General features: G+C 47.7%; 1 protein-coding gene across 1 annotated transcript in view; it reads right to left on the bottom strand.

Moving 5' to 3' along the window:
• Positions 1-7,704: 7,704 nt before the first annotated feature.
• Blmh (bleomycin hydrolase) overlaps positions 7,705-17,008 on the bottom strand; it is a 40,420-nt gene continuing 31,116 nt past the window's right edge. Inside the window, exon 12 of the mRNA XM_006977424.4 lies at positions 7,705-8,609. Within this exon, the coding sequence (XP_006977486.1) occupies positions 8,458-8,609 (152 nt within the window). The 3' untranslated portion in view covers positions 7,705-8,457. The remainder of the gene's footprint in view (positions 8,610-17,008) is intronic.

Here is a 17,008-nt window from a genome sequence, read left to right as displayed (position 1 = left end):
TTTCTCTTAGTGCATCTCAGCACCTGCCATTGTCCACAGGCTGCTGGTGCCTGGCATACAGGATTGTCAAGAGCGGTGGGGCAGCAGCTTGGGAGTCTGATGTGGAAATCAAAACCAGCCTTTAGGGCTAGAAGGGAAAGCATGGTATAGCAACAGTCAGCCTGGGACCAGGGCTGGAGGGTGGGGTGCATGCCTTTAAGCCCAGCCTAGGAGTCTGAGGTAAGGGCTGCACAGAGAGACTCTGTATCCTATAAAGAAGAAAGAGGAGAAAGAGAGGGGAAGAAGTCTCATACAGTGGTTAAAACTTAAAGCAGTTTGACATGAGAGTACCCCAAGACTTACTGATATGTGGGGGTAGGCGCACACAATAGGGGTTATGTGTACTCACTGAGGGCCAAACTAAATAGAAAAATCAGGACACAGTTGAGGCTTTGGTAAGAAAGACGCTGGAGGTGGAAAGAACTCACTGTTTAAGGTACATCTTTTTAAAAAAGTGATTTGTGTGTATATATAAGTAAATTTATTATATATATTATGTGTATATATAAACAAAATTATCTATGTGTGCGGGTGGGTGAGTATACACCACATGTGGCAGGTGCCCACCATAGAGGCCAGAGAGTGCATCAGGTTCCCTGGAGCTGGAGGTGCAGGTGGTTGTGAGCTGCCTGATGTGGGTACCGGGAACCCACACATCTAGAAGGACCTGAAGTGCTCTTAACCACAGAGCCATCTCTCTAGCCCACTGGGCACTTTTCATACTATTAGGAATTTGCAGTAGGGGCTGGAGAGATGGCTCAGTGGTTAAAAGCACTTGCTGTTTCAGAGGACCAGGGGGTCCCCAGCATCCAGAGGGCAGCTCACAACCATCGGTAACTCCGGTTCTAGGGGACAGAATGTCCTTCTGGCCTTGGCAGGCACCAGGACGTGTGTAATGCATACACATAAAATGAAAATAAGCTAGCGCTGTTACACAGAGAATCCCTGTCTTGGAAAAACAAAAACAAAAAAATGAAAATAAATCTTTAAAAAATCTGCAGTAAATGCTTTCATATTTTTTTTCCAGAAAAGCAGGTTTTGTACCTGCTAAGCAAGGCTTCTACCAGCATACCATGGCCCTGCCCTCAAAGCAGCTTTCTTTCTTTTAAAATAATACATAAATAAATAAGAAAAATGGGGAGGAAAGAAAGGCATCCTAAGGACCCAAGCTTCTTATAAAGAAAGCAAGCCCTGGGAAACTGCCAGCTCCCTCACCACCACGTAGACCATAGTTCTCCACATGGGCAGTGTGTGTGTGTGTGTGTGTGTGTGTGTGTGTGTGTGTGTGTGTGTGTGTGTGTGTGTGTGTTTGTGTATGGGGTAGGCTCTGTGAGCCTAGAGGGAAGCCAGAGCTCTGCTCAGCAGCTCAGGGCTGCAGAAGTGAGCAGGAGCCATCTCCCTGCCTCTCTGTCTCCTTCCCCTTTCTCCCTCTTGTCTGAGCTCTCTTGGACTCTTCTCCCCGCACCCTGCCCCCACGTCGTGATAACAAGGCCTTGTGCATCTGAGGAGTTCCCCACAGCTCCTCCTTGGTAAGCTGGTCACCCTCCTCCCTGAGGTCTGCGGTCTCTGTGGTGGGAAGCGGCCAAGCTTTCCCTTCTGCAGCTTCAGGCTGTCACGGCCCCCATGGTGCTGCTGGGAGGCCTCATGGTTCCTTTCCTTTTCAAGTGCCCATTTTCCACCTCAGTGACAGACTTAGCTGGGGATCAGGGAATTGTCTTAAGCGCCCAGGGAGCCTTCGTGCCACACCAGGCATGCTAGGAAAGCTTGGGAGAAAGGGTTTTAGTGAAATCCGCCATTTGTGGAGCAAATATACATATGCATAATGTTCTGTCCTCTTCCTGTTATATAGGTTAAATGCCGGATTATTAAAAATAAATTAGTGTTACTCATGTTCAAGCAGAGCTTTCATACTGAACGAATTTTAAGATAACTTTTTAATATGAGGAACATGGAAACCAAGGCTCAGGGAACATCAGCGGCTTCTCAGGCTTCCAGCACCTCCAAGCTGAGTTGCCAGGCCAGCCTGATGGTCACATCGTCCCTCTGCTCCTCTTTTGGGCTTGAGCTAACTAAAAACAGGAAGGGTTCAGGCCAGAAGAAAGCTGAGCAGGCTTTTGCTCATTTCCCTGCCTCTCCTGCCCCAGAGCCCGCCACTTGTGCAGTCCCAGGCACTTTAAGAATGAATATGGAGTCACGGGGGCTTTTCTCCGGTTCAACTTGTCCCCACCCAGCCGCTTACAGGGAAGCAGGCTTCAGATCTCTGTATAAACTTGTAACTGACTACAGCCATCAGAATGTGAGGTACGATCAATCAGTCAGTCTCCGATAGTTACTTGGAGCCAGGCGTGGAGCATACACTGGGGGGTGAGGGTGGGGGTGTACAGACAGGTCCTGCCCTTGGGAAGCTGGCAGGGAGAACTGACTCTGGGGAAACCAGACAATAAACATATAAATAGATAAATAAATTCAGAAGGCCTTAAGTGCTGCAATGAAAATAGATTTCAGTAACAGGACAGAGTGACAGGTGTCCAGGGGAAGTGTGTGTGTGGGGGGGGGGACACGGCTGGCTCCTTAAATGAGGTGATCTGATGGCCTTTGACATTATCTATTGTCTGAATTCTGAGAAGCCAGCCAAACAAAGACCCAGGGAAGAGCATTAGGAAGAGGGAATAGTGGGAAGGGAGAACAGACGCGTATTGGAGATAAACTGGAGCCAGGTGAGTAAGAACATGGGGTTTGGAGAGGTGATCTGGGTGTGACTTTGTGTCTCTGCCATTGAAAATGTCCAAGTAGAAGTTAAGGACTTCTGCAGATTTTAGGAATGTTTAGGTCAGGTGAGCCATAAGGCTCCCTCAAGGACACTGCAAATGGAGCCCAGAGCCTCTCACACGCTCAGGAAGCACTCTATGGACGTCACACACCTCAGCCCAAGGATGTCACTTCAGTCCTTCTGCCTTGGCTGTCCTAGCCTTCAACAGCTGGTCTCAAAAAGCAACTGTCATGGGACAGCTGAAAAGAAAGGACCAGAGTCCGCCCTGCCCATTTCCTGCTGTCTTCTGCATAAGGGTCCCTCCAGGTTAGCTAAGCAAGAGTTAGGTAAGCTAAGGAGGATGACCGCACCCTCCCTCAGGCTGGTAATACATGTGTCCCACAAATCCCACACAGGAAGCGGCATCTCCATAAAAAGCAGGGAAGTTATGAACATGTTGTCCTAAGTATGAGAGGGCTCATCTGGAACTGCTTTAAGAACAAGATCAACAAATGACGAACTGCAGCCCTGGAGCATCGAGGCACTCCCTTCCCAGAGGAGGCGCTTGAAGAGTGCGCCTACCCGCTACCCACAACCACATGGGAAGGCATGTCCCATTATCGGTCTTGGATTCTGGCACAGTCAGCATGACTCTCAGGAGGATTCAGCCCTGGGGGCCTTCCAGAGTCACCAACTCAGCCTTCCGGCGATGCATTATGAAGGGCAAGCCTTCACCTTCCGTTCTGGGCACCCAGAGGACACAGTTGCCATTCTTTGCTACTACTTACGGGATCTTGTTTGGGGTTTTTCTTTGTTTGTTCTGAGACAGTCTCACTATGCAGCCCTAGATGGCCTGGAACTATGTAAACCAGGCTAGCCTTGAATTTAAGAGATCTGCTGGCCTCAGCCTCCTGAGTGCTGGGATTACAGTGTCTCACTCTAGCCCAGGCTAGCCTTGAATTCTCAGCAATCCTCTTGCTACAAGCCTCTGGAGTGCTGGGATTATAGGTGTGTACCGCCATATGGACTCATCTGGATCCTGTTTTTGTTTGGGGAAAAAAATGGCTTTTATTGTTTGTTTTTGGAGGTTATTGTTTATTTGACAAATGGCTGAAATTTACATGGTTTTTGTTCTTTTGTTATCACTTATAGCAGACTTTAAAAAAATTCTTTATGCCCTAAGATAGTTTATTATATGTCACACACCTGACGCACGCGTGCCTGAGGAGACGAGAGGTTGATGGCAGGCGTTGGCCTCTATCACTCTCCACTATAGTTTGGGAGACAGTCTCACTGAGCTGTTGTTTCTGCTGGACTGGCCGGCCAGCGGCCCTCAGGACCCGCCTGTCTCCTGTAGCAGACTGGTATAGCCACGGATGACCTCAAACTCCTGATCCTGTTGCCTCTACTTCCTCCCCAAGATTTGCAGCTACAGGCATCAACCACTACAGCCAGTCAGGTGTCCTTTTGTTTGTTTGTTTGTTTTAAAGCTTTCGAGTCTTACAAAAGATTTATTAATTTACTTTCATTTTTTAAAAAGAACTTGGCTTTGTAAATCCATTAGCTTCTGCTGGTATTTCTTCCTTTCGGCTTATTCCTTCCTGATCCCTTTTGATATGAATTGGTATAACTAATCTAATTATAATTCAGGTTAAATTTCCTGTGCAATCTCTTCTTGGGCCTTGAGTTAATTTTTAAACACAGGGACACACTTCAACTAGTCTTCTAATTTTGGCTCTCCACCTAAGTGTCCTGTGGTTGGAGTGTGGGCCACATAACAACCCTGTGACGTGTGAGATTGACTAGACTATAATGGTGGAATTTTAAGAAAGTTTCACATGTGGTCTGTGGACCTAGCTCCCTAAGAGCATTTGTTAGGGCAGGCCCCCAGGTTCAATGCTTGGTGCCAGAATGGGCACGCAGCTGTGAGATGAATTCCCCAGACCACCCTCACAGCAAACAGATGTTCTATCTTTTATATACTCACCGTTTGATTTCTTGATAATCACAAGGTTTGACAAGCTCCCGTTACGATGTGGATTATTTTTTCATATAGTTTTCAGTTTTTCATCTATTTTGAGGTGTTATTAGGAGCGCAGTAATTTAAGGTCTTCGTATTTTTCTGGGAATTTGAGTAAAGCCGTGCAGTGAGCCCATCTCTATGGACGATTTTGCTTCATCACCTTTCCAGGGCCGCTATGGTCCCCAATACCAGGGAGGCAGTCATACTGCAGCTGGACACATGGGCTACTCTGAATGGTCCTCATTTTGTGGCTTGTGGCTTCACTAGGTTTATCTTGGTTAGTACACTACCTGATGAGAGTTTTTGGGAAAGGGTCTCCTATATCCCAGGCTGGATTGGAACTGGCTATGTGGCTGAGGATGGCCTTGAACTCTGGGTCCTCTACCTCCCACATCTTTGATTACAGATGTGCACCACAATGCCTGCCATTTTTATACTGAAAGTCACCCACGTTGTCTTATACTCTGCACATAGCTCAATTTCCTTCAAAAATGCAATTAAATATTACTTAAAGGAACATTTAATCTATTTATATAAACTGTAACTTACTGACAATCAGATATGCTTCTCTTTTGTTTTGGAAACAGGGTCTCACTAGACAGCCCTGACTGGTCTGGAACTCGATTTACAGACCATGGCTGTTCTTGAACTCACAGAGATCTGTAGCTGAAGTTTTCTCCAGTCCTGCCTGACCCATGGTCAGGACAAAGCTCTCTCACCCGCCAGTCCCGCAGCTACTCAGACCCAACTGAGTAAACACAAAGACTTATATTGCTTACAAACTGTATTGTCGTGGCAGGCTTCTTGTTATCTAGTTCTTCTATCTTAAATTAACCCATTTCTATAAATCTATACCTTGCCACATGGCTCATGGCTTACCAGTATCTTACATGTTGGTACTCATGGTAGCGGCTGGCAGCGTCTCCTGATTCAGCCTTCCTGTTCCCAGAATTCTCTTCTCTGCTTGTCCTGCCTATACTTCCTGCTTACCTACTGGCAATCAGCATTTTGTTTACACAGAGGGACATCCACAGCAGAGATCCTCCAGTCTTCACATCCTGGGTGCTAAGTGTTAAGTCATGAGCCACATCATACCTGGTCATGTACCCTATCTTGATATTCTATTTTTCTTGCTATTTTCTCCCATCCTGTCTTCCTTTTAAATGGTTAGCCAATGTTTATTATTTGTTGTGTGTAGGACTGTATGCTGTGTGTAGTTAAACACAGACATGCTCATGACATTGGCAGGTCAGAGGCTAACTTTCAGTTGGTCCTCTCCTCCCACCAAGGGTCCTGGGGACTGAACTCGGGTGTCAGGCTTCCCCAGCACTCACTCTTCTCAGCTGAGCCTTCTCACCAGCCCTCCATCTTCTGCAGACTGTGTTTTCTTATGCTATTCATCCTTGTCTGGGAACTATCTTACGTTTACTTCCTAGGGATCCAGATAGCACGTGTTAGCACACGACTATCTAAAATTAACACTTTTATCTCCTACCCAGATGATAAGACTTGGGATGTATCAATCGCAATGACCTGCCTCTCCAGCTACTTTTATAATTTTGGGGTTTTTGAGGGGAGGGTCGTTTGTTATTTTCAGACAAGGTCTTCCTATGTAGCTGGCCTGGTCTCAAACCCATAGCTGTCCACCTGCCTCTGGGTTTTCGTGTTCTTAGTTTTCTTGTGAACTCTGTGAGACTTGGCCAGTCATGATCTGTTCAGATGACCGCTGTATTTAGCAGTCTTTCTTTGCTTTGTGTTCGTTGATACATTTTAACCCTCCCACGCTGGATCACCTCCTTCTTTGAAGGAAAACTCAATTTTTCTCTTTTTCTAAAAATGCCCTTTATTTCATCTCACTGTTGAAAGGCAGTTTTATTAAGTTCAGAATTCTAGTGTTCATCTTTCTCATCAGTCTTCTTATTTGTTTGTTTTGTTTGAAATAGGCTCTTGAGCTCAGTCCAGGCTGGTCTGGAACTCATTATGTATCCTAGGCTGACCTTGAACTCTTGGCAATCCTCCTGACTCAGCCCTTCAGTGCCAGAGCAACTATACGCCACCTTTCACAGCACTCCAGGATGCACTGCACTGTTTCTGGTATACACAGAAATGAGAAGTTAGCTGCCAGCTTCCTTGACCTCAGTCTGGAGGTGACCCGTATTTTCAGATCTGTGCTTTCACGTGTGTAAAGATGGATTATTACCCTACAATAGCAGGACTCAAATACTGTGGACACACTGGCTAAGGCTTGAGTCTTTATCTAATTTGACCTTGGGAAGTGCCATGACAAACAACATCCCCTGCTAGGGCTGAGAACAATTTTGGGGAGCCAGAAAAATCTGGGGCGTAGACACTGATGTAATGCTACATGGAGACCCTGCTCAGTGTTCACTGAAACAGATGCAGTCTGTCCACCCATGCTTATTAGCCCCTAAGGCCAGAGCCATGGAGACCCCACCTTGTAGAGACACGGGATCTGCGTGGGATGGAAGCAGGTTTGGTGGCAGGGACACGGGCTCTCAGATCTGGTGCCTGCAGAAGCCATGAGAACGATGAGGGTGGGCTGGGGCATACGGTGCAGAGCAGCTGAAGCGGGGAAGCCTGGGCTCTGCTCCTGGTTCTTCACTTTGAAGAATCTTTTTTTTGTTTTTTTGTTTTTCGAAACAGGGTTTCTCTGTGTAGCTTTGCGCCTTTCCTGGAATTCACTTGGTAGCCCAGGCTGGCCTTGAACTCACAGAGATCCACCTGGCTCTGCCTCCCGAGTGCTGGGATTAAAGGCGTGCGCCACCACTGCCCGGCAACTTTGAAGAATCTCAACCACTGGCTCCTCCCGATGTTTTAGATGTAGCTAAATACACACTTTTTAGAGTTTACAGAGCAAACACACTGCTTAGTCTCATTTAGCAAAGTATTTTATTCAAAAGCTTCTCAGCACCATCGAGTTATCAGAAAGAATGAGCATCACTTTCTCTCCCCACCCAACTCCCAAGGCAGAGACACAAGTTAAACCTGTCAGTGGGATGCCCAGCGATGACAGCTGAGGCCCCGACAAGGTTTGCTCTAAGCCTTTGTTCAACCTGACCCACAGTGGAGCTGGGCCCCACAGGAAGGAATCATGTCAGACCTGATCAACCTTCCCTTCTCAGGCTAGTAGAACCAATGAAGCAACCCTGCAAAAGTTGAATTAGTGACTGCCATGGAGGAAGGACAGGGACCTGTGAGGCAGCATGCAGCGCTGAGAGTTCAAATCCTAGCTACCCCTCCCCCAATCTACTCTAGGAACAGGAGCACGGGTCTGTTTGTTCTCCATACACCTCAGCTGCTCATCTTCTTCTCTTATTACAAACACAAAGACCAAGACAGTTAGGACAATGACCTCCGATTCAAATGCTAAGAGATCCTAAGCTGTTAGAGATGAGGAGAGCAGACAGTGTGACCCGATCTTTCCCTTTTTTTTTCCTTTATGAATATTTGTTTCAGCATAAAGCATCTTTCCCAAAGAGGTTCCTGGAGGAGACTGGGAACCCAAGAGTCTGCCTGTGTCCTGTGGGAACAGCCACCCATGTAACTTTGGTTTCAGTCCCTGGATCTGTCCTTGGCAGCTGCATCCGATGCCATGGGAGGAGGAAAGAGCTGGAGGCAGTGCCACTCACTCAGCCAAGGCCCCCATGGGGTCCCATGCCGGCAGGACGATGGGCTCCTGCTCTAACACAGCCAGCACCTCTTCCGGGACGTGCTTCCTGTCCACCACCACCTCGTAGACATACTCAGAGAACCACTCATCAGTCATGCACAGGTAACCTGCAGAGGAGGGAAGAGGACTCGTGAGTTCGGAGGGCGGCAGAGAACAGGGAGCCTTCTGCAAAAGGTCTTTACACAGTGTCTTCCAGCTTTAACCTACAACCTCATTTGAATCTCAGTCTGACTAGCAATCCTGTGACACAGACAAGACAGACGTGGCTGTATTTTTACCAATTACGAAACGGGGACTCAGAGCAACCGATGTGCCGGTACCAGGGAAGTTCTGTTCAGAGACCTATGGCTCCGCAGGTCCCATGCTGCCCCACACTCCGCTGCCTCACTGAAGGTGAGTGCTGACTTGTACACCAGCAGGTCAGTGGACAGCATCTTGTTCATATTCAGCCCTGGGAGGACTAATCTCTAGGCAGCAGAGCAAGCACAGCGGCTCCATTCTCACCTCACCTCACCCACACTGCCTGTATCATCGGCTCCTCTTCCTGTCTCACACACTCCTAAAGCAACCAGCTAAGCTACTACAGGCATGCAGATGGGCCATGTCACCACGCCCAGCAGCCAGCCACTCATCTGCAGGTGACACTGAGTGATCACAGCCCTTGCTTTTCTGAAAGGGAACGTGTAGTGCCAGAACACTGAGACAGCAAGTGGCCCACATGACCCAGCACGGCCCTTCCACGGGGAACTGCATAGAGGTACCCACACTAGCAACCTGCCTCTTCCCACCGGAGAGGTTAACCTGAATCTCAGCCTCCACAAGTTCCTCTTCAGGACCATACCCCCAGCAAGCTCGTGTGGGCAAATACTCTGCCTGAGCCACTAGCAGTATGAAGAACAAAATGAAAATAAGAGGCTAATGAAGTGTGTGTTAAAAACAAAGCATGATTGTGAGCTAGGGAGGGAATGCAGAGCACAAGCATGTGCAAAGCATGTCTCTCCAGGAGCACTGCATGCACATCAAAGATCCACCAAAGGATCTGCAGGACAGAACATCCACTACCCACGAGGTGAGGCCGGCACCTGCTACGGACCCTTAGCTCCCTTTCTCTCTCTCTAAACATGGGTCTGTGGTGTTAACTCCTACGCAGGAGAAGACATAGCTGTTTCTCCCAAGAGGGTCTTCTAAAGTCAGGTGTGGTAGCACACTCTTATAATAGCAGCATTTGGGATGTGAAGGAGAGAAGATCAAGATTTCAAAAGCCATCTTCTGCTATATAGGGAGTTCAAGGCCAGCCTGGGCTACATGAGACCCTGACTCAAAAACAAAACAAAGCAAGTAATATATGACGGAGACATAAAGACAAATGTGTGCATGCATGCAGACAAGCACACACAGACATACATGCACACACACCCCAAACTCCAAAAGGTTCTCTAGTTAAGCAGTTTCCAAACTTCTTTGACCTCAAGACCTGTTTATACTCTTAAAATAATTAAAGATGGCTGGCAGGATAGCTCAGTGGTTTAGAGTACTTGTTGCTCTTGCAGAGGACCTAGGTCTAATTCCACCCACTCCAGTTCCAGGGGATTCAATGCATTCTTCTGATCTCCAAGGGCACCAGGCACATGCACTACACACCCATGCCTTCAGGAGAAACTCTCATACACACAAAACTAAATAAACAAATCTAAAATATAAGTTAGCTTACGTGGGTTATGTCTGTATGCCAATTACTATGGATTATACTAAAAATGAAGTCTTAGACAGTTCCATGGGCTGGGGAGAAGGCTCAGTGGGTAAAGTGCTTTCTGCACATCAATATTTGAGTTCAGATCACCAGCACCCACATGGAAAGCTAAGCATGACTGTAAGCTCCTGAAACCATGACCCTGGTAGGTATGGAGAGAGGTGGATCCCAGGCCCTTGTTGGCCAGCCACAGCAAGTTCCCAGTTCAGTGAGAAATACTGTCTCAAAACATTAGGGTGGAGATGATAGAGGAAGATGCAGCTCGATGACATGTGCATACCAGGAAGACCACTCCCTCATGAGAAAACGCTCTAATGAGCTCAGTGGTGAGCACTTGCCTAATGTGCAATGGACTCTGGGTTCCATTACCCAGCCTCACAGAGGCATGTGCACACATGTGGGTGCTCTCAGAGGGGCTGAACCAAGCCTTGTCAAGGGCTGCTCACCTGGTGAGTACCCTCTTGATGCAGGGCTGCTTCTTCCAATGGTGGGTAAGGAGAGAGCACAGAGCATGGCCTGTGCTGCTTCTGATCTGCCCTGATTCCACACTCGGGCCTCTGGTTCTGCTCTCTCGGGTACTGAGGCCCTAACTGTTACCTGTATTAGTGTACCCAAACCCACTCCTGCTACATCTGAAGTATGTACTCCTGAGAAACTCAGCATTTGCCTTGTCAAAGAGATGCACTGGCTAATGCCTGGAATCCTAGCATATAACAGGCTGAAGCAGGAGGATTACTGTAAGTTTGAGGCCAGCCTAGGCTACAAATCGAGACCGTCTCAAAAGCTTCCCAACAGCATCTGAGACATTAGCCACTATCCCCTCACCACAGTGCAGGCTGAACGTGTCCTAGACCAGCTCCGGGCAGCGCAGCAGGTAAAGGGCGGAGGCAGACTCCTGTAATCAAGTTCTGTGTCCTAACAATACTATCGGCACACAATCAAATGAGTCTTCGGAGACTGCCCAGAGAGAATGGACAGAAAGTACATCTGCACTATCTTGTTCCAAAAGCAGATCAGATTAAGTCCTCACAAATTAAATCCCCTATCAATTGTAGCCCACCCTTTCCATGTCCCTGCCAAGAGGACCTGCCTTGATTAGCCTCTCTCTGCAGGATATGAGTTCTTCGGAGACCCACACACCCTCACAGTGTGAAAGCTGCCAAGTAATTGCACCCTGGGAAGATAACGGACGTGGCCGCTCCAACTGTTGACACTGCATGTCTTGGAGTTTTATCAAGAAGATGAGGACCAGTGAGGCTGAAACCAGGAGTGTTGAGAGTCTGGAGCCCTAAGGTGCTGTGGTGCCCTCTCACAGCAGATTGTGGGTGCGGGGCTCTGAACTGAACTCAGCTTCCAGCCCAAGAGAGAACAGCAAACTGGGATCCCGAAGTTAACATTTAGGAAGAGACAATGCAATGTATAATGAAGTCAACTTTCAAGAGATAGAATTTCACTTAAGCATTAAGCTTATTTACATTCTTTGAGCAAATAAAATAAACAAGCAACTTCTAAAGCAGTTGGCAATGCCTCAGAGTTTTGTATGGGAAAGGGTAGAACCCACTGTGAAGGGCAGGCAGGGTCTGGAATAAAGCTGCAGAGCCAGGTGCTAAGACTCACTCATGGAAGAGTCCCAGATAGCTGCTTTATGGACAGGAGCGCTTACCTGAGTTTCTGACCCTCTGCCAGGGGTCTGAGATTTAAACAACAAAACATTACCATTTATTTTTTTTAGCTAATACCTATTTTTTAATTATTTATTTCTAATTATATTTATAGATGAGGGTATATATACACACAGTGTAGCCCCATGGAGCCAGAAGACGAAGTTGGAGCTCCTGGAGCTGGGGTTACAGGAGGCTGTGGGTTGTCTGTCTGAAGTGGGTGCTGAGGACTGAGCCCAGATTCTCAGGAAAGAAGCATGTGCTCCTAACTGCTGAGCCAGCTCCAGCCCCAATATTGCCATTTATAAATTAGAAATATTTCCTAGTTTTTTGTCATATTTGTTCTAAGATATACTTTACCTCACTGACAATTTGTAGTTAGTTATTATTTTGCTATTAAAAGGGTTGGGGGCTGGAGAGATGGCTCAGCGGTTAAGAGCACTGGTTGATCTTCCAGAGGTCCTGAGTTCAATTCCCAGCAACCACATGGTGGCTTACAACCATCTGTAATAAAAGCTGGTGTCTTCCTCTGACATTCAGACAGAGCATCATATACATGAAATATATAAATCTTAAAAAACAAACAAGTATGGTAAAAACCCCAAGTCATTATGCTAGGTGTGGTGGTGCACACCTGTAACCCCAGCACAGAGAGGACCAGACAGGAAGCCCACACACTTGAGGCTAGCCTCAATGAGACTCTGTGTATAATGAACAGTGAGATGTTACCTGCTCGGCTCTGGTGAGTGTGTCCAACTGCACTGACCTAAGGATGCCAACTTGTCACCCGATGCCCTTACTCAGGGGTGCAGCAAGGCTCCCAGAAAGGAAACTGAAAGCTGCCTGTCTCGTGTTCCAAACTGTCTAAGACAGAGTGAGAGACACCTTACAGACGTGAGCCAGCCACTGTGATGATACTGCAAAGCACACACGGCAACTTGGAAAAGTAAGAGTAAAGCACACCTACACGGATATCCTCCGTCATTTCTATGCTACAAATGCAGGGCTCCACACACAGTGCACCACTGTGCACACACAGTCCAACACCTAACGGTAACCGAACAGCATGTCTCCTCTGCTACAAATGCAGGGCTCCACACACAGTCCAACACATAACGGTAACCGAACAGCATGTCACACCATGAGGTAATCTATGTTCTCTCCCAGATATTTGAAATGTTCTATGATTTTTTTTGGCTACTTAAAAAGTTACTCAAATGATTCAAGGTTACTACAAGAAAATATTTTTAGAAACAGGGTAAGAAGAGGAAGAAGAGAAGGAAGAAGTAATTCCAAAGCTATCTACACCACTAGAGGAACCTGTTAATTTTACATTGCAGCTTCAGAAGTCTCTACCTACAGAGTGCATCCTAAGGGACGAGGTGCAACAGCCGTGGTTACAAAGCACCGCACACTGCTTTTCCAGTTCCTCTCCCTTCCAAGTGTCAGGTCCGTGTGAATCACCCCAGACCACTGAAGTCTGGGCTGTTTGTTCATGCTCAGTAATAGTACTAGCAACACTAACAATACTTCTGAACCCTGTATCTGCATTCTCAACCTCCATGTGTCTTTCCTAGAGCTTGGATAGCTAACTGCCAGCTTTTTTGGGGGGTCTGAGCCATTTTTAGGTTTCCTTGTATCTGACGGCTCTCAAGATGGCTTAGTGGGTAAAGGCACTTGCTGCCGAGCTCAGTGACCTGTGTGTGATGCCTGGAACTCACATGGTAGGAGGAGGGAACGGAATCCTTCAAGTTGCCCTCTGCCTTTCACATGCTGGCTGTGGCATGTGTGCACACACACAAACACACACACACAAACACATGTGTGGAGAAATTAAAAGAAAAGCAGTCGAGGCTGGAGAGATGGCTCAACAGTTAAGAGCCTTTGCTGCTTCTCCAGAGGGCCTGAGTTCAGTTCTCAGAACCCATGTTGGGTGGCTCATAGCCGTCTGTAATGAGCTCCAGGAGATCCAATACCCACCCTCTTCTGGCCTCCAAAGTTACCTGTATACTATGCACACATACACACAGAGAGACACACATTAAAAAAGAAAATCAAAAACCTCTTAACAAAGAGAGAGGCAATACATTATTTGAGCTGTCTTCCCCCCATAATGAATCAATGTTTCATAAAGAAAAAGGCAGAGGGAGGTAACCACATAACCACTTGCACTACGACTGTCCCTTGGACGGTGACCTAAGAAGCTGCTTCTCTCTCCAGACTAGACACAGATGTCTGGCTGGGCTAAGGACACATTCATGGTCATGAACCTTTGCTGATAACAGAAGAGATATCCGTAGAGCCGGATATTACGGGGGCCTCTCTCAGACACAAAGGCTAGAAAACACAAGGAGGTGCTGCTCCAGGCCCGGGAAAAGTGAGGCATGGTAAGAGAGCAGACACAGGGAAGGGCTGCCTGGCTGTCTTTAAAAGTGTTTAAACTACATTATTTGAAAGTGCGAACATGCCATGGGGTGGGAGTCAGAGGACAACTTGTGGGAGACTGTTTTCTCCTTCCACCGCGTGGATCTCAGGAACCAATCTCACAGTGTAAAGTTTGGAAGCAAGGTCCTTTACCCAATTTCATTGGCCCCATTTATACTTTTCCCTCCTTTTTGGGGGACAGCCTTACCTGTCCTTGGCTGTTCTGGAACTCACTCTGTAGACCAGGCTGGCCTCGAACTCACAGAGATCCGTCTGTCTCTGGCTCCTGAGTGCTGGGATTGAAGGCATGCGCCACCATACCCGGCTTCCATTCAATAAGCAAAAGTGCACCCACCCCAAGGAAAAGCCCTTCCCTAAGTGGCCCAGAGACGGCTGCTTACCTCTCCCCGGACCTTGAGCAAGCCTGAGACTACATGTAACTGGGTCAGGCCAGGGTCTTTCCTGCCCAAGGGTCTGATTTCACAGGTAAATTTTCTCTGCCCCTCAAACCATCACTCCTTGTTCTAGGGTAAGTCTCCTGGATGGCAGGCCACATTACTACTTGGCCACACACCTCTGACTTACCCAAAGCATGCTCCAAATGCCAAGAACTGCTGTCTGAGCTACCAACTCCCTAGCCTCTCCATAGCCCTGGCAAGAAGCCCCACCCTTCATCAAACTGCCTCCTCCTGGAGAACTCCTAAGGAGGGCCACAGTTCACTCTCCCTACTCATCATTCTGTTACCCAGCACGTATTCCTATGTTTGTTATATACGCACGCACGCACGCACGCACGCACGCACGCACGCACGCACGCACGCACGCACGCACGCACAGAGAGAGAGAGAGAGAGAGAGAGAGAGAGACTGACTGACTGACTGACTCTTACTGTACTAGACCAGAGGACACAACACTGACATGCTGGTTTGGCACACAGGACAGTGTTAGTTAGCATCCCAGACTCCTAAAGTTCCCGAAACCGCCTGTGAATCTAAGCCCAGAGCATCCTCCCTTTGCTCTGACTGCTCTGCCATTGCATGACTATGGCCCTCAATCTCCAAACACCAACCTGGCTGCTGAGGTAGCCTTTCCACCCTCACCTTCTCAGGAACCTCAGCCCTGCCTTCCCACATCTCCCCACTGAGGTGCCATGCCCAGCCCCTCCTCTCTCCCGTCACCTGCCTCTTGGAGAAATCACCTTCTTCTCTTTTCTCGGTCTAGTTGTCCTGTATCTTACAGTCTGAGAAGCACACCATGAATGCCACTTCTATCACATCACAGCCCTCTTCCAACCCTGTTCCCATGTCCCAGGAGATTAAGTATAAATTCCTCTGAGGGTCGGGGACATTCACTCCATCACGGTCTGTGCACGGGTCTCTGCATCCCGTTGATAAATGTGAGCTGATGCCACTGCTAATGGCTTCTCCTCAGCACCGGGTTTACTCCTCTCCACTGCCTTTTCTCACGAAACTGGGCTCACCCTGGAGCTGTGACGTAGTAGCAGTCATGCTGAGAGCTGTATTCTCAAAGCTCTGAGGCCAGAACCATGGCCAAGTTAGACAGTCCTTTCCAAAGGAGAAAGTGAGCGAGGCGACGCTCCTGCACCCGTCAGTGTAGAGCATTAACGGCAGGCAGCAGCCAAGGCAGGGGCGTGCTCCTCTGCACTTCACATACCAGTTACACACCAGCTTTAGAGATGAAAGTCACACCCAGGCTCAATACCACGTGAGTTCCAGGCATCCCACGCAGGTCACTGAGCTCGGCAGCAAGTGCCTTTACCCACTAAGCCATCTTGAGAGCCGTCAGATACAAGGAAACCTAAAAATGGCTCAGACAGACCCAAAAGAAAGCTGGCAGTTAGCTATCCAAGCTCTAGGAAAAACACATGGAGGTTGAGAATGCAGATACAGGGTCCAGAAGTATTGCTAGTGTTACCAGTATTATTACTAGTAATAATATTACAGAGGTCTCTACCTACAGAGTGCATCCTAAGGGATGAGGTGCAACAGCCATAGTTACAAAGCACCGCACACTGCTTTTCCGGTTCCTCTCCCTTCCAAGTGTCAGGTCCGTGTGAATCACCCCAGACCACTGAAGTCTGGGCTGTTTGCTCATGCTCAGTAATAATGGTAGGAGGAGGGGACGGAATCCTTCAAGTTGCCCTCTGCCTTTCACATGCTGGCTGTGGCACACACACACACACACACACACACACACACACACACACACACACACAAACACAAACACATGTGTGGAGAAATTAAAAGAAAAGCAGTCGAGGCTGGAGAGATGGCTCAACAGTTAAGAGCCTTTGCTGCTTCTCCAGAGGGCCTGAGTTCAGTTCTCAGAACCCATGTTGGGTGGCTCATAACCGTCTGTAATGAGCTCCAGGAGATCCAATACCCACCCTCTTCTGGCCTCCAAAGTTACCTGTATACTATGCACACATACACACAGAGAGACACACATTAAAAAAAAAAAAAAATCAAAAACCTTTATTTGCAAGGTAAAAAATGTGGGTTAAAATTTTTAAAAGCTCATGTACCTAAAAGATGCAAACTAATTTTATCTTGGCTCAAAGTGAGTAAGAGATTTGTTTTGTTTTTCAGGACAGGGTTCTCTGTAGCTTTGGCTGTCCTAGAACTAGCTTTATAGACCAGGCTGGCCTCTA

Source organism: Peromyscus maniculatus, chromosome 8 (genome assembly GCF_049852395.1).
Source record: "Peromyscus maniculatus bairdii isolate BWxNUB_F1_BW_parent chromosome 8, HU_Pman_BW_mat_3.1, whole genome shotgun sequence".
Taxonomy (NCBI): domain Eukaryota; kingdom Metazoa; phylum Chordata; class Mammalia; order Rodentia; family Cricetidae; genus Peromyscus; species Peromyscus maniculatus.
The sequence above is the reverse complement of the archived record's forward strand: the minus strand, read 5'-3'. Positions and strand labels throughout refer to the sequence as shown.